The sequence below is a fragment of the Brassica napus genome, chromosome C1, assembly GCF_020379485.1.
Source record: "Brassica napus cultivar Da-Ae chromosome C1, Da-Ae, whole genome shotgun sequence".
Taxonomy (NCBI): domain Eukaryota; kingdom Viridiplantae; phylum Streptophyta; class Magnoliopsida; order Brassicales; family Brassicaceae; genus Brassica; species Brassica napus.
Genome location: NC_063444.1, coordinates 40,915,125 through 40,937,315, shown reverse-complemented (window position 1 = coordinate 40,937,315; position 22,191 = coordinate 40,915,125). Strand labels below are relative to the sequence as shown.

At 32.8% G+C, this 22,191-nt stretch overlaps 1 protein-coding gene and 1 long non-coding RNA gene across 3 annotated transcripts; both read left to right on the top strand.

Moving 5' to 3' along the window:
* Positions 1 to 6,180: 6,180 nt before the first annotated feature.
* On the top strand, positions 6,181 to 8,215 carry LOC106425539. Of its 2 annotated transcripts, none has more exons than XR_007318029.1 (7): positions 6,181 to 6,464; positions 6,543 to 6,656; positions 6,740 to 6,827; positions 6,939 to 7,048; positions 7,266 to 7,577; positions 7,663 to 7,731; positions 7,803 to 8,215. It is a non-coding gene; the product is annotated as an uncharacterized LOC106425539 (long non-coding RNA). The 2 variants fall into 2 exon arrangements; XR_007318028.1 differs by having other exon boundaries at positions 6,185 to 6,464; positions 6,571 to 6,656.
* A 9,526-nt stretch (positions 8,216 to 17,741) lies between these two features.
* On the top strand, positions 17,742 to 19,791 carry LOC111212644 (probable cysteine protease RD21C). The gene is made up of 5 exons (XM_022714217.2): positions 17,742 to 18,221; positions 18,314 to 18,552; positions 18,790 to 18,930; positions 19,023 to 19,460; positions 19,555 to 19,791. Exons 1-5 carry the CDS (start codon positions 17,783 to 17,785, stop codon positions 19,645 to 19,647), a joined length of 1,350 nt encoding a protein of 449 aa, XP_022569938.1. The 5' UTR covers positions 17,742 to 17,782; the 3' UTR covers positions 19,648 to 19,791.
* Positions 19,792 to 22,191: the final 2,400 nt, after the last annotated feature.

Here is a 22,191-nt window from a genome sequence, read left to right as displayed (position 1 = left end):
TCTCAGCAACAACATTCACTAATCTTAATCACAATACATCTTAGACTTATCATCTCAATTAAGAGATTTAACCTAGTCATTTGTGGTAAATCTTGAATTTCTTCCGTTTATTTATCGAAGTTAAGAACCGTTTCTTACCCGAAGTTAAGAACCGTCTCTTACCCGAAGCTAAGAACCGTCTCTTAGCCGAAGTTAAGAACCCCAGTTAAGAGACTGGAGTTAATCATGGTCTAACTACTTTTGTATTATTTCCTCAACTACAAGATTTCAAATCACGGGGTGATGGTCTAGTGGTAGGAGACTTTGAGATTGCCAAGCAACCCGGGTCCATACCATAATTCATCTCGTGGCGAAGCGGATATGAACCTATTTTACGGTTCATTCGAATATCCGTAGTGAAAATTCATCTGTGGATCGCACCATCCTTTGGAAATTAGTTTGGATCTCTCTATGAGCATGATATCCAAAGTTAAAAAAAAAAAACTACAAGATTTAAGTTAAAAACAAAGAGCATTTAATTTAACGACACAAAAAACAAAATGTTCAAAACATCTAACAATTTCAAAGGCAAATGGGAATACTATTGTTTTTTTTTCTTTACTTATCTCAGTTTGTTCATTGGTTTTGTGTTTTTTGTTTTTATTTTTCTTCATAATGAAACAATATGTTTACTTCGAAGTCTTAGAAACACCTAATTCTACAAAATCTAGAGACGAAAGTCGTCATAGAATATTAGCTATTCTCTAGTCTGCAGCTCATCTGATTCAAAAACTAGTTAGTACTAAATTTTTATCTCATCTCCTTTATTATTGATTCGATAAGTCAATGACTAGCTATATTAGTAGTAGTTGAGACTCGAAACTCGAAACCATAGATCGATTTGATATGGCGCTTTAGTATCTAGACTTCACTCAATTATTTACAAACATTCAAAGTAGTGAAATTTAAGATATGTTTTATGTGTTGGCGTTAAGTAGGGTAGAAACTTCAGCGATAACTTTATTGAGACTTTTGTAAAAGTTGCCTTCAAAATTACTGCTATCAATTGAAAAGAAACTAGCTAACATAATCACATTTTGAAACCAAATCTTGTTTCTCACGATACAATGTGTAGATATCTGATGCTCTCTATATACCGAAAGAGAAATGTGTAAATAAATGGATTTTAATTTTGTCAGTGGAGGGTTTTGTTTGTCTAAAATAAATTATCGAATGAAGACAGATATTACACGACAAATACATTGAAATCAAAATAAACTCGTGAGGTGGACTTGGACCTTAATAACTTCTTCTTTTTTTGGTGTAATGGACCTTAATATTTCTTATCAAATTCTTCTGATTTTAATTTATTGATAATTCCTTTATAAATTTAAGTTTATGTGCAGACAAGAAAGTGATGAACAACAAAGGGGCAGAATCTTCCGGTCTGTCATTGCATTGTTCTCATGGGAACAACTAAGAAGCTTTTATGTATTTTTGCTTTTGTTACTTTCTGTTGAATGTTTTGGCAGTCATATGCATTGTATCCTCTCCCGGTGAAACAAAGAATCTCTTACCGGAAAATAGAATTTAAATTTAGCAATGCTATACAATTCATTTAAATGTATAAATACTCTTGTCTAAATTCTAAACATTGTTTTAGTACAAATAGTATTGTTCGAAATCATCATATATAGATAGTATGATTCTGGTATTGTTTAAAACGTTTCAAAATTATGTATTTTGAAATTAAAATTCAGATATCGAAAGAGTCGGTTTATATATGTATATTTATGTCAAAACCTATATATTATAGTTAAGATCTCCATGGAGCCAGTATGTTCCTTATGATTTAGAGGATTTAAAATCTACGCCAAACAAAACAAAACTATGGTGATGATTGGTTCGACTGTGGCTTTAAAAATTTAGCTGTAAATGATTAGCTGTAGATAAATCGGTTGTAGCTGTAAAGTTGTTACTGTAGACTTTTTCTGCAGAGACTTTTGCTGTAGTTAAATTTGTTGTACCTGTAAGTTGTAGGTTGTAGATATTTTAAAATAAAATATATGAAATATGTGTTGTATATATAAAATTATTATTTTATATCAATTAAAATAATTTATATTAATATTTTTTAATAAATTATCAAAATTTATTGTAATTTAAAATGTGATATGTAAAAAATATTTATATTATTTAAATATCTTAATAATTTAAAAACACTCAAATTCAAAATTAAAATATTTATAAAAGTTTTTATTATGATTATATAATTTATTTGATATTATAGATATTTTTTTTCATTTACAGATTCTACAGCCTATAAAAAGAAGATGTAGGATTTTTGTCTAAAATACATAAGAAAAAGTTTTGCTTTATTTTTTTTGCTGTAGTTTTAAAAATAAAGCTAAAGCATGATTGGTAAAACTAAATAAAAAGTTGATGTATACTTTAATTTTTAAAAGTAAAAGTACATGATTGGTAAAATTTAGTGATTTAAAAATAAATAAAGCTAAAGTAGGGAGATAAAACCCAACCAATCACCCCTATATAATTTATATACAGCTGACGAATATCATACCTATTACCTTTATTTCTTTTTTTTTTTGTCAAACGACCTTTATTTCTTATAATAACAAAAACAAAACTAGAATCATATGCACATATTTTAACGTATTTAGTGAGGTGAATGTAGATGTAGCTATGAATATAACATTAATGATTGATGACAAATTAAAGGCAGTTAGAGGAAAACAATTGACAAGTAAAAGAAAACAATGAAGATGCGTCAGTGTACTAGTGTTTGATCTAATACGACGTGTTGTTATATAATTTGACACCAAAACTCGGAAACTCTATTATTAAACCGTAGTTCATCCAAAACCGACGTATAATAAATAGATCTCAGAATAATTGACACGGTCTCTCATGCATGTGGTAATAGAGCAAGTCAAAGGTCAAAGAACGAAGACAGGAGTGTTTCGAAGCTGGTCCAGCTTCGTCCTCTGTTTCCTAAGCTGGTCCAGCTTCGCCTTCTCCTCCCTAGCTCGTTTTCCACCGATACATTACATATGAATTTATGATATTATACGTTTGTCTTTTAGCCCTTGGTACATATATGTCTAGCTAGTAGTAAGTTCACACACACACGTAGATGTACTAAATACTAATGTTATGAGAATCAATTAGGCAACGAATGCATGATACATAAAATACTAATTATACTATACCTCCAATGGAAGTCAACTCATGGAATATTCGCTCAGTTGCTCGACACGTATCATCCATCATTTCACAGTGAAGAAACTAGTGGAACCACAATCAAAATAATTCACTTTTTTAATTTCACGGCTAAAGAGTTTATTGACAAACTCTTGATACATATGACACTTAGAGCACATTCATTGTTTTAGAAACTCTTAAGAATAAATTATATTAATAATATTTTAAATATAATTAGATTTTATAATTAAATTTCAAATAACTAAAACATCAACCAATCATAAAATCACATTTGGAGAAAAGGGTTCTAGTAAATATTTTCTAATAACTCAGATGAAAATTGTTTTTTTTTTTTATTTCTTTTCTATATTTCTATTTTTAAAGTTATTTTAATTAAAAATTTCACTGATGATAATGTTCGTAGATCAGACAACATGGTTTACCATTTTACATGTATTTAAAAAAACAAAATAATAATAATAATAACAGTATAATAATAATAAAGATTCACTATGTTTGTCTTTTTTGTTCACCTTATCAATCAGTTAAATTACAGTATAAAATTGCAACATCGTGTTATTCTCTTCTTTTTATCCTATGAAAAGAAAGAAAATTAAAAAATAAAACACTACCATATGTGTGGATAGTTAACTGGTGTGTGTATTCGCTAACTACAAAAAAGAAAATCATTTGAATCACTAATTTAAACACTGAAGACGAAAATAAATTAATTTAGTATGTTGTAATAATTTCCATTCAAGAATAGTATATACCTGGCTAAAAAGCATAACTTTTTCTAAACTTACCAATATACTAATCCATGGCCATACAGTTGTTTGAAAATATGAACGTCGTCGTTCTCCAGTGGAGAGGAAGTGAGGTACACGCGTCTCCACGACCCACACGACCCTACTGTCTCCGGTCAACCCTGCACTGTCGTTGTTGCAAGTGCTTCTCTATCCTCTCATCACACGTGCTTCCCAGCTCATTCACCCTCTGTCTATATGTTTTTGTGTTATAACAAAAAACAATATTCGAAACACAACTTATAATATTTATTCCATTATAAAATTGAATTTGATTCCCACATTCCTAACAATTACTGCCACTCTTGGACAAGTTCATAGGTTCTTTTTCGATGTGGTGCGTTTATCCAATCTATTTTTTCCCCCTTGTTTGTACTTTTATTCTTTGTGCACTGCTCTCTCGCTCTGTATGCTAGACAGAAAGAAACAAGAGGATGCATGCATGCATGCATGTATATCATCTATCACACGTCATACACGGTTTAAATATTAATAAGTCGAACATCACGGAAAACAATGATTAATCATATATAAATTACAAAAATAAATCATATATAAATTCATATCGACAGTATGTAATTGCGTACCGCTGAATCTAATATACCATGCTTTGGTCGTGCAAAAGCAAAGGAACTATTTGTCAAACAAATCTCGCTGTTAACTCTTTAAAATCTGTTTATACTCCGAGATGGATTAGCCAATAAACTTGATTTCTTCCATAGTTGAGAAGGTATTTTCGATAATTATGTCCGGTTGTATTCGACTTACAATTAAAAGCACTAGTACGTATATGTATAACAAACACACAAGAAACCGAAGCCAATGGATACCTCATGGCCTGGGCTGATCTAAAATATTTAATGAAAACGATTGATCCTAGACAAAGCTTAACGAAACATCCATCTTGTTTAAAAATATTTATAGCCCAATAAATCCGAAGGACATGGCTCTAGTACCTATACACGATCATCATTTTAGTTAGAACTTATAGAATCAAGGGAAGCATAAGAAGAAGTATTGGCCCAGTATAGATAAAGGAGGCAATCATGGTCTTTGATAACCCAACGTAAGTCACTGGGTCCGAAGTATTTATCTTGCAATTGGGCTCGTGGATTAAGCTAAGAATTTTAAAGGCACATTCACTTTCTCCCTCTCTCTCATGGATAGTAACGTTGATAATAAGAAAAAACATAGATTAGATTGAAAAATGACCTTTTCAATGTCTTATAAACAAGGGATAAATTCTGAGACTTTGATAAAAATTTTAAATTTCGTTTTTTAATTAACATTGCTACATGTTCAACATTTATCACTTTCCTTGATAACGTAAAGAGGAGTCGATCATCGTTTATCTTAATTAGTTTAAAAGTTTATGAAATCTGTAAGCTAATAAAATTGTTGTACGTTGTTCGGCCATTTTTCACGTTGCCTATCTATCTATTATTATAAAATAGGGTCCGGCTTAGGACAAGGGAGAGCAGTGCACCAGGGCCCAAAGACAAAGGGGCCCATGTACACAAATTATCATACTGTTCTCGATAGATCATAATATTGTTCTTTTAAGTATAAAGGAAGCAGACAACAAAATTATTTTAAGAGAAGGTTGGGCTTTATGGGGCCTTACGATTAGTACACGTTTAAAAAAAAAAAATTTGATCGGTATAATTTGGACCAATGAATGATTGATTTTGTCCTTTTGTTTTGTTTTGTTTTGTAACCTTTTTTTTTTTTTGAATTAGAAGATACAATAAATTGGTCCATATAATTATATATTTTTGTAAGTCTTTTCGTTTTCTTTGCTTTTACATTGAAATAAAATGAGTGATATGTTTGTAGTTTTTCTTTGGTCTAACTATATTTGTAGTTATTATAACGTCTTACCGTATTTTTAACCTATGCAAAATTTATAATATTCATTATATAAACATTTTATATACGTTCACGTATACATTATTATATGGTAGTCTGTTGCTGACTAACATGCGTACAGGTGCATGCGTAATATTTAGAAGCACATTATTATGAAATTTTTATACAAAAAGTTGTTATAGAAATGTACTTATTAATTACTAATCTAGACAACCTAATAGATAAAATAGCAGAAGTTAGGAAAAAAAAGGCTTGTAGTCTTACTTGATTTTATCTTAAAAATAAAATTTTTGTTATATTAAAGGGCCAATTTTTTTTATTTTTGCCCTAGGACCTCCGGTATGTTTGAGCCGGCCCTCGTTCTCTGACATCAGCAATGGAGTTTCCAGAGACTGAGTGGCTCAAATCGAGAAGAGTTTTTTTGTTGGTCTTCAGTCGCGACGTTTAGTCTTCTGTTATTATCAACCGACAAGTTACGGATTCTTCTCCTTTATTGCCTTCTTAACGCCATAGACCGACGTGAAGCATGATCTGATATTGAATGCAACTTATCCCTCTGCAAGGCGGTGTATCTACACCTATAAAAAGGTTAGCTTTATTCCCTTGAACATCAGTCTCTCAAACCGTGAAAAAACAAAGTTAATTCATTGTTTGTGAAATCCCTAGCTCATTGATCCTCCTTTCTGATTTGAAGTCCGACTGCTGCTCCTCCATGGTTGAAGTGCGATTGCACTGATGAAATTTCAGTTGAAGAGGAAACGTCAATGCTTTGGTCAAAAGGTAAGAGGCTCACAAGCTATGGATTCTTTATCAAATACAAGATCAAATTGATTTAAGTGGCGATGTATAAAATTGGATTACAGGTTCGATATCAGAGCAGCAGCCACGAGTGAAAAGATAATTTGTGTGTGGCATTAATCCAGATGCGTCTACTAGAGCTTGAAAACTCATGTAAGCTTCTCTTCAAGTTTATTTATTTCTTTGGTGTTATAACAGTCTTTTTTTGGTAACAGTTTAAAACAGAGACTTATTTATTTTTCTATTCGAATGTTATTTGCTCAGCTAATCTGAAATATACTAAGGATTATCTAAGGAGTCTAATGTTATTGCTACGAACCTTAGCAAGAATGTGAAACCTTGCTGTCTCAGGTTTACTGAACTACGAGAACAAGGTAAACGTCAGTGCGCCATTTACTTTCTAAAGAAAATGTCTTTAATAATATGCAGACCTGGAGTTGAACAAAAGGAGAGATACAATAGGTAGCTGCAAAATATAGTGGATCTTGCTTGCATAGCATAAAAAATGACTTATCATTTCAGAATACTTGATGGTGTGTTTTCAGTCTTGCTTTCCTACTTTCATCTGACCTATGTTGTTTTTCCTTGCAGGAAGAGCATGACTGCTGCCATTCATGTGAGGATGTTCGTGACACATTTAGAAACAAAGGTTGGGGTGTTACAAATCCAGATTTGATTGACCAGGTGAGGTGTTGATAAAAAAGGTTTGTCACCTTATTGCTTTAAATGTCAAAATATTTGGTTTATAATCCAGTAACCAATCAGATTCTAAAATATATAGTCTTAACTTTTATAGTCCAGTACTCCTAAAGATCTTATGTAATTTCAATTTATTGTAAGAGTATCCCCTAGCTGATCACTGAGAAAACGGTTACCATCCTCACTTGATTGCTCTTGAGCAAGGTAATCATCGTCTATCGATTATTCTATTGTATCCATCCTATCAAAAACACACAATAATCATGTCTTCTTTCTTTCCTTTGTGTAGTTATAATATGTCTACGCTCATACGATCTTCTTGAAGGATTGGGTTCACAAGTCTGTGATTAATACAGTGGTACGCTCTCTATCTCTGTTAGTAATATATACTATCTCCAACGACTAATTTACTTTGGTCCATTGTTATAGAGGGATTAAGGTGACAAACGTGGCCATAGCGTCGTTGGAAATGCGGGAGTGAAGTTAGCCACATTGCAGCTGGTGTACATGGAGAATTGCAATTACCTTACTGTTGATTTCTTCAAGAAGCTTCTCCCGCTCCGAGAGTGCCCATTGTTTTTCTCGGTCGTGGTCAGTGGCTGAGGCACAGAAGAGACTTCTAGGTTATTTAATTTTTCTGAGATGTTCTGCCTGGGGAGTGGGAAGACATCATGCCGTATCGTTTTATTACAACAACACAGTTTGTTCTGCTGTCTCTTTGTCTGTATTCACTTTTGACCATTACCTTATATGCATGCGCTCAAACATATCAACGATATTTTTTAGTTATGTAGAGATCTTTACTCTTTTCATGTTGTCAGATTCTTTTGTTAGTTGCCAAACACCTTTTCTTTTTTATTCAAACTGAAATTGACTGAAAGGTAATCAACTCAGACCCTAATGGAAGACATTTATAAACATCAAAATATTTAAATACAAAAGGACATAAACAACTCGAATGGCTTTCCGTAAGTGTTTGATAAACACCAATTGTTTTAATTGATAAACACCAATTTCATATAGTAGGAAGATAAAAAAAAACGAATATCAAATTGACTGAATGCTTTGACTAATCTAATTAAAAAGGAACACATGCATTTTCTTTTGAAATGATGAAAGCTTAGATAGATACTGCTTTTCTTTGTTAATAAACAGTCGAGTTGACATATCATTAGAAGTTAAACCAGAACAAACTATTAAAAGACAAGATAATTATATTTTATGAATTTTTAATAATTAATTAAGTTTATGATTTATCAAATAAATAGTCAAATGAATAGACAATATTTTTTTTTAAAAACAAAGATAAAAAAACTTCATGATATAAATATGAAAATTTTATCTTAGTTTTAGTTGAAAATGAATTAAATATATTAAATATATTTAATTATTTGTAAATTTATTTATTCGTAAATATGAAAATGAATTATTTGTAAATTTTATCCACCAATATAAAGTCCATAAAATTATTCTCATTCAAATTTATTTAAAATTTGTGATCTTATACTTGATTCTCCATAAGGAAACTCATACTCTTATTCAGTAAATTAATAGACAAAATAAATTAAAAGTTATAAATACGATGTTAGTTATTGTGGCCACGTAAAATGAACTTTGGATTAATCTAGGAACAAAAGAAATACTCCCTATGTATTTAAAGGAATGATGTTTTAGTTTTTTTGTTTGTTTTTAAAATATTATGTTTTAAATTTTAAATAATTTATGTTGTTTAAAAAGGTAAATATAAATTAAAATGTAAAAAATAAATAGTTGGACATTTATTGAAAACAAAAACCAAAGTAAAAAAGAAATAAAAATACAAATATTTATAGTGTTGTTAATATATTTAAAATCTTAAAATATCAGTATTTACTTACTAAGGAAATATTAAATAGTGTAATCGTTGAGCGAGAATGTTTACTTAATTAAGAATTGATAAGCAATAACACAATAAGGCAAAAAAAGAAATTAGGTAAAATAATAATGCAAAAAAGAAAAAAAAATGATGAACAAATGTTTAGGATTTTGTTAAAAGAATAAATGTTACATTTTATTCATTCAAAAACACCTTTTGTACATAAAATGCTACCTATGTGATTTAACTACAGAATAAAGAATGAGGAATGAACTAATTCTCTAAACTAAAGACCTTCATCTAGAACCAAACCAAATGGTGAGCCCATCAGCATACTTCCGATCCCCATGCCTTCTGATTGTAGACAGCCTGTTACCTGATATTTTTTCTCAATTGTTTTGATAAGAAGATTGGGTGGAAGTTTCTTCTCACTATGCCATAAAAGTGTAAAATTCAGTAAACAGAGATTGGGAAAAGTATTTTTTGACATAAATTTATCTTTATTTAACGGCGACATTTATTGAAAAAATTGAAGTAGGGTATCAAAAGACCGCTTTAGCAGTTAAACAGGAAATGATTTCGAAAGCCATACTAAAATAAAAGAACTAGCAGGGCCGGATCTGAGCACAACCAGTTGAAACATTGGCTTTGGCTCCCAAATTTTTTTCCAAGGGTATAACCCCTGAATCATGATTTTTTTTTTATAGTTCTTACAGAAATGTTGTAAGCCCCCGTAATCTCATATTCGGCCTGATGAGATAAATATAGAAATGTTTTGAAGATTTTTTAAGCAACTTTTATTTTTCTCATAAACGTATTTTACCACTGATAAGACATATCTGCTCATATTTTAATATTGTATTATGAAAATAAAATTTTCTATAAACCAAAATAAATCAAGTAAATAACAGAAAATCAACTACGCTAATTGATGGTAAGTGTTAATGTGTCAAAACGTAGATTCTATGTCATGTTAAAATCTTATAAGAGATTATATACCCATTTATTTGGTTAAATATTTTCCTAACCTTTATAAATAAAAAAAATTTCAAAACTAAAATGATTAAAATGAAAATTTCTTTACAATAATTTTTGACTAGTAAAAAATATACAGAAATGTCCATAATAAATACACAGTTTATGTTATAAATAGGATTAAAATTTCTGCAAACCATATAAAAGTTGTAATACTTTGTTAATGGAAATCCAAATAGTATGTATTCCAGGTTTAAACAAAAGTACATTAATTGTTTTAGAAAAATAATCCTCTCTGTTTTAAGAACAAAAAATAATAATTTAGTTCGAATGCAACTTCAAATCTCTTCAAAGAAACGGATTTCTACCGATGGGTCCTCTAAATCTTGACAATAAAAATATCTTGATAGCTGATTTCGAATGGAACATAGAAACAATTATGAATCTCTTCCCCAGAATCTGAAATCCTATGCTGAAGATTTAAAACCAAGCAAGAAATGGTCCATAGATGCTCATATTTGTTCTTAACAAACAATATAGCTTATTTTATCAAAACCGAGTATCATCCAACAATAAAATTAAGAAATGAGACCGATGAACATCAGGAACAACATTCCCAACACATGAACACCGTTTCCAACTCAACTGGTTGGCTAATGTTTGGACTGCCAATTTCTCACCAAAGTTGAGATTTTCTTTTTGGAAAATTATTTAAAGACCATATGACTAGCGAGAACTTCAGAAGGAGTCATATACATTAGTTGTTAGATACAAATTATTCTACTACAGATGACATAGCAACTCAATCATTGTGATGCCATAAAATCAAAAATTCAAAACAAAAATTACTTACAAACAAACTAACCAACAACTTAAATTAATAAAATAGTATATCTTAATACCAACCAAACGTTCCTTACGCGATGTCTTTATATTGAAAAAAGTGTTATGGAACTAATATGATATTTATAATGCCACCAAGAAAGTGTCATCTCAATAATCTGGGAAATCAATGCAATGATTGTTATTACTATAAACAGAAGGAGAAGTTCTTAGAGTTGGTTTTACAGTGACTAACAAGTGCCTACACTCATCGACCACTATTCAGTTTTTACACTTTCCAGTTTCAATGTTTTCTTATTTTGATTAGTTTTGCTTTACTACCTTCTTCGCATTTAATATAACATTCTATTTTTAATAAGAAATGCAACTTCAAATAATCACCACTTCCACTCCAATAGCATGTCTAAAGACTATGATTCAATATAAAAAGTAATTACTCTTATAACATATACATGCAAAAATTATCCGCAGCCCAATTCTTCCTTACAACCCACAAATAATGCACCGAATATGAGATCATTTTTTTGTAGAAAGAAACAACGTGAAGACCATTTGAACCCCTTACAACATATCAATTTCATATCTCTTTAATAAAGAAACAACTATTGTTTTTTTGGACAACAAAAACAACTATTGTAAACAAGCAAAACATATCTTATCACATATAATCCTTCTTCACTTAAAATTTTCTAAAAGACAAAAATAATTATCACACACATCTATTGTAAATGCAAGACTAAAACACAAACCACAAAATTGCAAAAATTAAAAACCTAGATTACCAGTAAAGTATATCCCGTGCGCCTACCCTAGTGATCTTGTATAACCGAACTTCTATCTTCTTTACTTATACAACATCAACAAACAAGAACAGTTCAACCTTAATGAGAATTACATTTTCTCGAGACAAAAAATAACTGTTATCATTACACTACAAGAAAACAGCGGCATACTGAGGGAAAAAATCGTCGGTATGTCGTCGGAATAACGCTATTCCGATGACATACCGACGAAAAAAGTCCTCGGAAATAACTCCTCGGAAATTCATCTTTCCTCGGAAATCCCTCGGAAATTTCCGACGGAATTCCGAGGAAATGAATTTCCTCGGAATATTCCGAGGACTTTTTTCGTCGGAAATTCCTCGAAATATTCCGAGGAATATGTCGTCGGAATATTCCGAGGGATACACTTCCTCGGAATATTTCCAAAATTCAAAAAAAAAATTTTAAATTTATTTTTTTAAATTGAAATTCAAAAATATAAAATTAAAATTGAAATAGAAAACATATTTAAAATACAAAAAATAATAAAATAGTTTTTATAAATAAAAAAATGTTTTATAAATACAAAATTAGTTTTAATAAATATAAATATTTTTATAAATATGAAATCATCTTTTTATAAATACAAAATAGTTTTTATAAATACGAAAAATAATAAAATAGCGTTTATAAATAAAAAAAATGTTTTATAAATACAAAATTAGTTTTAATAAATATAAATATTTTTATAGATATGAAATCATCTTTTTATAAATACAAAATAGTATTTATAAATACAAAAAATAATAAAATAGTGTTTATAAATCAAAAAATGTTTTATAAATACAAAATTAATTTTAAAATATGAAATCATCTTTTATAAATCCAAAAAACGAATTTATATACAAAGAACGTTTTGTATATTTAAAAATAGTTTTTATAAATACAAAAATAAAAAAATAGTGTTTATAAATCAAAAAAATGTTTTATAAATACAAAATTAGTTTTGATAAATATAAATATTTTTATAAATATGAAATCATCTTTTATAAATCCAAAAATCGAATTTATATACAAAAACGTTTTGTAAAATCGAATATATATAAATGTTTTGTAAATACAAAACTAATAAACAATTTATAAAAAAAAATCTAAATCAATTCAACACAACCAAATCACAATTCTAAACCTATTACACAACAAATCACAATCCTACCCAATCACCCTAACAAAAATCTATCAAAAAACTTCTAAAATCATCAAATCTACTTAAAAACCTAACAAATAGGACCTAAGAGAGTGGGATAAGGTCCTTACATGATTTGTAAAGGAATGGAAAGGATTCACCGGAGGGATCGTCGCGAGAGAAGGTGGAGAACGCCGGAAGGAGAGAGAGATCGCCGGAGAGGAAGAAGAGAGAAATGGGGAAGAAGAGAGAAATGGGGAAGAAGATGCGGTTGGAGTTTATAAAACCTTGGGTCTGACGGATATTTTCCGTCGGAATTCCTTCAGTATTTTCAATTTCAATTTTCGCGAAATATTTGGCGGCTTGTTTGCCCGGTTAAATGAAAATATTCCGAGGAAATTCCGACGGCCACTTAAATATCCGTCGGAATTTCCTCGGAATATTTTCATTAATTCGAGGAAAAAGAATATCATGTGCATGTATTTCTATTAATTTATATTGTTCCTCGGAATTTCCTCGGAATATTCCGAGGAAATACCGAGGAACTAGTGTTTGGGGTTTCAAAACATCAATTTTTTTTTGCCGTATTTCATTTCTTATACAATTGTAATGCATACCATTGAAGATTCTTTGTATAGATGAGCATAAACCATGAAATAACAAATTTCAAAACGAATTGTAAGTATTCCCTTTACCGTTCATTAAAGTGTATAAGTGTTTCTCTTATGTTGTGGGGATTTCGTTCATACAATCGGAAAAGTGTTTATTATAGGGTAATGAACAAATTTTTGACTTCATAATGAACGTAAGACACTTAATAAGGGTTATATAGGTGTTCTTCAAACCGCAAAACGTTGTTTTCGGTTTAAAAACCCTATTTCCTAGGAATTTCCTCGGAATATTCCGAGGGAATTCCGAGGGAATTCCGAGGAAACCCTTTTCTTCCCCAGAATTTCCTCGGAATATTCCGAGGAAATTCTGAGGAACTAGTGTTTGGGGTTTCAAAATCTCGAATGTTTTTTTATAAACGGATCGATCGATATATTTATGTCCAAAAACGCATCGATCGATCACTAAGATGGACGAAAGCGTAACAATGTGATCGATCGATGAGATTATCCCATCGATCGATCAAGGATATCAAGTGTTCCTCAGAATTTCCTCGGAATATTCCGAGGAAATTCTGAGGAACTAGTGTTTGGGGTTTCAAAATCTTGAATGTTTTTTTATAAACGGATCGATCGATGTATTTATGTCCAAAAACGCATCGATCGATCACTATGATGGACCAAAGCGTTACAATGTGATCGATCGATGAGATTATCCCATCGATCGATCAAGGATATCAAGTGTTCCTCGGAATTTCCTCGGAATATTCCGAGGAAATTCTGAGGAACTAGTGTTTGGGGTTTCAAAATCTCGAATGTTTTTTTATAAACGGATCGATCGATGTATTTATGTCCAAAAACGCATCGATCGATCACTATGATGGACCAAAGCGTAACAATGTGATCGATCGATGGGTATATGTCTAAAAACGCATCGATCGATCACTAGTTCGTCGGAATTTCCTCGGAATATTCCGACGGATTGATGTTTCCTCGGAATTCCGTCGGTATATTCCGAGGAAATTCCGAGGAAACCCAAAATTTGGGTTTCCTCGGAAATTCCTCGGGAAATTCTGAGGATTTCATTTTCCGTCGGAATGTCCGTCAGAATACCGATGTTTTCTTGTAGTGTTATGACTACTAAAGAAAAGACATAATAACATAACCAAAGCCAATGCGTTTTTGTTTGACTTCTTGAAAAATTAAAAGATCCATGTGCCTCTAAATGGCCCTTGATACATGTATCATATCATATTAAAACTAGGGTTTTACCAAAAATATATTAAAACTAGGGAAGAACATTAAATGGTTCGATTAATGTATAGAATATGCAGATGAAATCTTCACAATCTTGAGAGTATTTAATAGAGACTTGGGCAGTACTGTATAACTAGTTTAGAGTTTTAACATGATTTATTAAACTATATAGAGTGGATCTCTTCAAACAAAAATCCAAAAGACTCTGCTAAGAGACGCTACTACATCGTTTATATCATCTCCAAAAAGGAACTCTATTTTGAAGTTTTTCAAACTCTATATTTAAAGTTTAAATGTGTTCTTCTGCAAAAGCAAAATTTCAAACTTAACTTCAAACTATTTGTATTTTATAATATGGTCCTTATATTTGTCATAATCAATTTGAATTCATAAAAATTTTATAAAGAACTAGCACATATATAAACATATTACAACAATATTAACTAATAAAATATTATATTAAAATAAAAAGTTTTAAACATGATAGCTTAATTAATTTTAAACTTCAAGCAAAATACCATATTATTCCATAAAGTGATTTTCGTAATGCATATATGATCTACTAGTGCATTTCGAAGTAAAAATGGCTCTCCTCATTTTTAATTTGTAGATTAGAGGTAAAAATTGTTAAAATTAGGTGATATTAATACTTGTAAATACGTTAGATCAGAACAAGAATGTAAAAGAGAAACATAAAATATTGCTAAAAGACTAACTTTTATCGATGATATTAATACTCGTGAATATATTCAATATGAACAAGAAAGAATTGTACGAACACACATCATCAACAACAACAACCATCTTTAGTTACACAAAACAAATTGGACAATATTTGGAAATTTTGAAGGCTCCGGATCAAACTTATATGACTATTAGTGTTGTTGTTATATTTAAATCTGTGTAATAGTTATGTCTTCATGTAATTTTTTTTAAATTTTTTTATTAAGTTTCTTTTGTATATTTTTGTTATCTAAATCTAGTTTTAAATATTTTAAATCTTCTTTTACAGTTTTATTTAATTTTATGTGTAAACTTAAATTTTGTAAACAAAACTTAAAATATTTATGAGATATAATTTTTATAAGGATTAAAACAATAAAGAGGAAAATATATATGAATCATAAAACAATGAAGTTCTTTTTTTTTAACGCTGGATAATTATGCTATTACAACTATGAGAATTATTACAGACGATTCCACAGCCGACAATTCTACCTGCCGTATGAGGATTCACGCCTGACTGCATCACCTGAGCTGTCCTATCGGATCCACGCTTGACGGTTTTCCTTGCGCTATGTTGTAGATCTCTTGTAAGCCTTTTCTCCTTTAATTTGCATAATTCCGCTTTCTCCGGGAATTGAAATCCAGATCTCCTGGTGTAGATGCATTAATGAACCCTTGTTTAAACCACTGGACCAAAAAACTTTTTATTTGGAGTTATATACTGTTTTTTGGAGATGCTATTAGAACAACAAACATCCAACCATATTTCAATTGGCTTGCTTGTAAAACGAATGAAAAGGACTCAATCTTAACTCGAGTATGGTAGTCACAGACTCAAAAACATAAAGTAAGAGTACATATTCAAGTATAGGCTGTTGAAAGTCGAACCCTTATTACTATTTTAATACTATTTTCACTACAATGTAACCATCGTAATGTGGCCGCATAGAAAGAAGGATATAATCCTAGTAGTAGTCGTAACCAATAGGAGACCGTATAAGTATATGAAACGAGGATTATATAACAGACATTGGCGGAGGTAGCTTGTAGCCAAAGGGGTCACATGACCCATATGGTTTTCTAAAAATTTTTTTTATTTGTATTTTACTTTTAAAATCTGTTGGAATATTAAAATGTATTTATTGGCCCCTGTAAAATGTACTTATTATCAAATTGGCCTAGTAAATTAAAATTTTGCCTCCGCCACTGATAAGAGAGATTTCAAAATAGTATGAAACAAGGATTACATAATAGGGATTTCAAGACTTGGGAACGAAGAGTTCCTCGTTTTACTCTCCGAGTTGGAATATAAGAGTTCTCACGATGTTGTCACGATGCAAGCAACAACAAAAATAATTGAAAAACAGAATATTTCTTTGGGGTTATTGTAACCTGTAATAATAATACCTTGCATGACCACGACATCAAAAATGTATTTTTTAAATAATTTGTTTTGATACCATATGGGTCCCCTAGGGGTTCCTAGTACCTACCGAGAAAAGATTGCAGAGTTTTAAAGAAACTACCATGTCATGAAGGTTAGAATTAGGTTTTCCAAACGAAAGAAACATGCTATAAATATTAAAGGACAATTAGCCAGATATCTCAATATTTAATAAATAAATAAAAAGTAATAAGAATAAACGAGTTTATAAGTGTTATTATTAATAAAATACATTTTAAAATAATATGACAACATATTATGTTAAAGTATGATACAAATTCTATTAGTTCTAGGCATGATTTTATTTAATTGAGTTTAGTTCTAGGATGTGTGTGTTTTGAGTCTTTCAAATCATTTTTGGGAGATTAACACTGATCTGAACTAGAATACAAGTTTATTGTATTCAACCTAAATTACAAAAGTAATGAAATTTACATTTCTATCAAAAGAACTATCAGAAGTTATTTAATCAATTTATTATTTCGACAATTAAGAGTTAACTACTTAGCTAAAGTTTAAACAAGATATACAAGAGAAATTCGTTGAATCAAACTATGAATTATCCACTGCCTTTAATCATTTTAATATAAAAACAAAATGACACGTCATAGCCATTAGGCCCAAATCCAATGCGAAGAGCACATGTATCCCTCACGCTTCCCACTTCTCTCTCGAAGACGAAAGTGTCCTAACCCTATAAATACTTTGACGCAACAGTTCTCACAAATCTCATTGAAACCTAACAAAAGAAAACATGTCTACTACAATTAGATTTACTCTCGTGATCCTCTCGGTGTTACTAGTTTCCTCGTCTCTCGGCGGCGTCACGGCTAAGGTGCTCGAGCAGAACCTGATGGAACGAAATATATTCGAGCGGTGGCTTGTGGAGAATCACAAGAACTACAATGGACTAGGAGAGAAGGATCAGCGGTTTCAGATCTTCATGGACAACGTGAGGTTCGTGCAAGAGCACAACTCTGTCCCGAACCAGAGTTACGAACTCGGGTTGACCCGGTTCGCTGATCTAACCAACGAAGAGTTTCGAGCGATGTACTTGAGGAAGAAGATGGAGAGGACTAGGGTTTCGGTGAAGGCAGAGAGGTATCTACACAAGGTTGGAGATAAGTTGCCTGATGAAGTTGACTGGAGAGCCAAAGGTGCCGTTGTTCCAGTCAAAGATCAAGGATCCTGTGGTATGACTTCAAAGTCTCTCTCTCTTTAGAATTGCGTTTGCGGTTATTGCGTTTTATGTTTCGTGTTATGAGAGGTTTTTGGTAATAAACAGGAAGTTGCTGGGCGTTTTCGGCGATTGGAGCTGTTGAAGGGATAAACCAGATCAAGACAGGGGAGTTAGTATCTCTGTCGGAGCAAGAACTTGTTGATTGTGACACAAGCTACAATGAGGGATGTAATGGTGGTCTCATGGACTATGCTTTTCAGTTCATTATTGACAACGGTGGTATTGACACAGAGGAAGATTATCCTTATGTAGCCACTGATGTTAATATGTGCAATTCCGACAAGGTATAAACCGCTGAGACGACAACATTTTGTAGTGTTTTTCGAATGACTAGGAGGTTTTGGCCCTAGGTCCGTATATTCGTTAGGAGAAGTCTATGTCATGCTTTCCTTTAGAGAGCACTTTAGACGCTTACTAAAATTAAAGAGTTTTAGGCACACTAGGTTAACTTCATGTTGGTATGCTTGCTTTATAGTTTTGATTAGTGGCTCATGGGTTATGCTATGTTTTGTTATCTACAGAAAAACACTCGTGTTGTTACAATCGATGGTTTTGAGGATGTTCCTGAAAACGATGAGAAGTCTTTGAAGAAGGCTCTTGCTCATCAACCAATCAGTGTTGCAATTGAAGCTGGTGGCCGAGAGTTTCAGCTTTACAAATCAGTAATATACTAACAAAAAACCTTCATGTATGATTAGTTTTCTTAAACAATACGAGTTTCACTGAAGTTATATATGTTATGTTGTTTCTTCAGGGTGTGTTTACAGGAACATGTGGAACAGCTTTGGACCATGGAGTTGTAGCCGTGGGATACGGAACCTCCCAAGAAGGTCAAGACTACTGGATTATCCGTAACTCATGGGGATCAAACTGGGGAGAAAGCGGATACGTTAAGCTCCAACGTAACATTAAAGATTCGTCAGGGAAATGTGGTGTGGCGATGATGGCTTCTTACCCTACCAAATCATCTAGCATAAACCCACCAAAACCGCCACCACCTTCACCTGTTGTTTGTGACAAGTCTTACACTTGTCCAGCCAAGTCCACTTGTTGTTGTCTATATGAGTACAAAGGTAAATGCTATAGCTGGGGATGTTGTCCGTTTGAGTCCGCCACTTGCTGTGAGGATGGTTCTAGCTGCTGCCCTCAGGCGTATCCTGTCTGCGATTTGGAGGCTGGTACTTGTAGAATGGTTAGTTTCTTGTTTCTCTCTTTTGGCTTAAAGACGACTTATGTTATTGTTTGTTACTTTTGACTGATTCGTATTATGAAATTGGTGTGGACAGAAGGCAAACAGTCCGTTAAGTGTAAAAGCTTTTACCCGAGGCCCAGCGACTGCGACCAGTAAGGCTACTAACGTGCTTGTGAGCAGCTCTTGAGGATAGACGAAACGAATAAAGGAGCCGTTTAGTTTTTCAGCTTTGTATTCCAAGTGTCCAAGACTCTGTCCTTTGTCTTTAGACACTTTAGAATTGGTTCATAGTGTGATCACTATTTCTTGAGTAATAAAAGTTGATACAATTTTTTTAAACATAAATCAATCTGATCATATGACTTTTAATTTCGTATGATTCGCTCTTTTGATCTGATTTCGGACGCTTGGCATTTAGATTCTCTGTGTTTAACCTATGCTTTTCTGCTTATCTATGAGTTTCTTGTAGTTCGTCCATTGATTCTTGTTTTAGTAACTTTGATCAACTCGCAAATGTGAATCTTCTTGGTGGTCAACAATGGTCTTGTTAACGGCTTAGAACAGTGATATGATAATTTAGGGCAAACAAGTTCTTACGAATCGACTCCCGTTTTACAATCTGTTAGTGTAACGAATCCTAACTCCGATCGACTCTCTTAACGTTTGATCTCACTCCTCTCTCGCACTCGTTTGCAACCAAGAACGATAAAAGAAAAGAAACAAATGCACACAGATTGTTTGTCCAGTTCGAGTCTCAATGTGAGATCTCTACGTCTGGGTGCTTGATGACACAAGCAAACGACTTTTCTCAATCACTCTGAAAGATAGTACAAGAAAGATAGAATCAAGAGTCTTATGCAAAACCGCTACAAGCTCTTGATCTTTATGTTACTCTTTCTCTCTCTGATTCTAGTTCGTCGCTTTCACTCTTCTTCTCGTGATGATGAAGGACTTCTTCTCTCTCTCAGCTATATAGAGGAGACCGGTATAGTGGATTAAGCCGACTCCAATAACCATCCGGTTATCGTCTTCTTTAGTCTTGTACCAAGAGTTAATGAACCAGCCCGGTACACTACTCTGGCTGTTGTTGAACGCCACAATCTCAACAATCTCCACCTTGACATCAACAACAAACGTCCATCCCTTATGCCGTCAAGCGTAGCTGTGCACTTAGCACTTAGCTACTCCGAGATCAACAAGTGCTTGATCAAACTTGTTGCTCGGAATCACCTTTGTCAACATGTCTGTTGGATTCTTCGATGAGTGGACTTTCTAAATCACTACTTCTCCAGCTTCTATCATGTCTCTCACAAAACTCATCTTCAACGCTACATGCTTCGAAACTGCTACATGCTTCGTCCTGTCGTGAAAGACGTTATTCTTTGCCAAACATATGGCGCTTTGTGAGTCACACCCAACCACAACTTCTGACTGATCGTACCCCAGTTCCTCTGTTAGGCCTCTCAACCACAGACCCTCCTTGATGGCTTCCACCAACGAGATGTATTCAGATTCTGTCGTTGACAATGCTACGACCTGTTGTAGTCTTGACTTCCAGCTCACTGTGTTGCCTCCAACTCTGAAAACAAACCCAGTTGTAGACCTTCTACGATCAAGATCACCTCAAAAGTCTGAATCTGAATAGCCCTTGACAGTGAACTTCTCTGTACTCTTCGTGAACACCAAACCAAAGTCTTGAGTCTTCACGAAATATCTCAGAATCCACTGCACTCCTGACCAATGTTCTTGACTTGGATTGCTCATAAATCGGCTTACAAGACCCACACGAAACGCAAGATCAGGCCTTGTACTGATCATCGCATACATTATACTCCCAACTGCATTGGCGTATGGTACTTCATCATCTGAACCTGCAAATCCCTGTTCTCCTTCCTTGAGCGCTGTTAACTTGAACATAGCTCCAATAGGTGTTGAAACAGACTTAGCTTCACCCATTCTGAAAACTTGAAGAACCTTCTTCAAATAACTTGACTGAGACAGCTTCAGTACTCCACCTGCTCTGTCCCTCTCTATATCCATTCCTAGAATCCTCTTAGCAGGCCCTAGGTCCTTCATATCGAACTCTTTGGCTAACATCTCCTTAACCTTCTTTATCTCTGTCATTTCCCTTGCCACCAGTAGCATGTCGTCGACGTAAAGCAACAAGTAAACGTAACCACCGTCTTTCAGCTTCTTCATGTAAACACATAGATCAAATTCGCTCTTCACGAAGCCGTTCTTGATCATGAACTGATCAAAACACTTGTTCCATTGACGCAGTGCTTGTTTTAACCCGTAGAGTGACTTCACCAGCTTACAAACCTTGCCTTCTTGTTCTTTTTCAACATATCCCTCAGGCTGGTCCATATATATCTCTTCATCTATGGTACCGTGTAGAAACGTTGTCTTTACGTTGAGCTGCTCCTGCTCTAAATCTTGATCCACCACTATAGACAGCATAACACGAATTGACACGTGCTTCACCACCGGTGAGAATATCTCATGGTAGTCAATTCCTTCCTTCTAGGAATAGTCTTTGGCTACCAGCCTTGACTTGTATCTTGGCTCCTCAACTCCAGGTATTCATGTCTTCCGCTTATAAAGCCATCTTCACCCAATAGCTTTCTTGTCTTTTGGCAAATCCGTGAGATACCACATCTTGTTCTTATTCAATGACAACATCTCATCATCCATTCCTGCATTCCATTTCTTCTAATCTCTACTGCTCATA

Coding starts and splice junctions, on each gene's coding strand:
- LOC111212644 (XM_022714217.2), top strand. CDS start 17,783: ATGTCTACTACAATTAGATTTACTCTCGTGATCCTCTCGGTGTTACTA. Junction 18,931..19,022: donor AGTTTCAGCTTTACAAATCA/GTAATATACTAA, acceptor TTGTTTCTTCAG/GGTGTGTTTACAGGAACATG. Junction 19,461..19,554: donor AGGCTGGTACTTGTAGAATG/GTTAGTTTCTTG, acceptor TGGTGTGGACAG/AAGGCAAACAGTCCGTTAAG.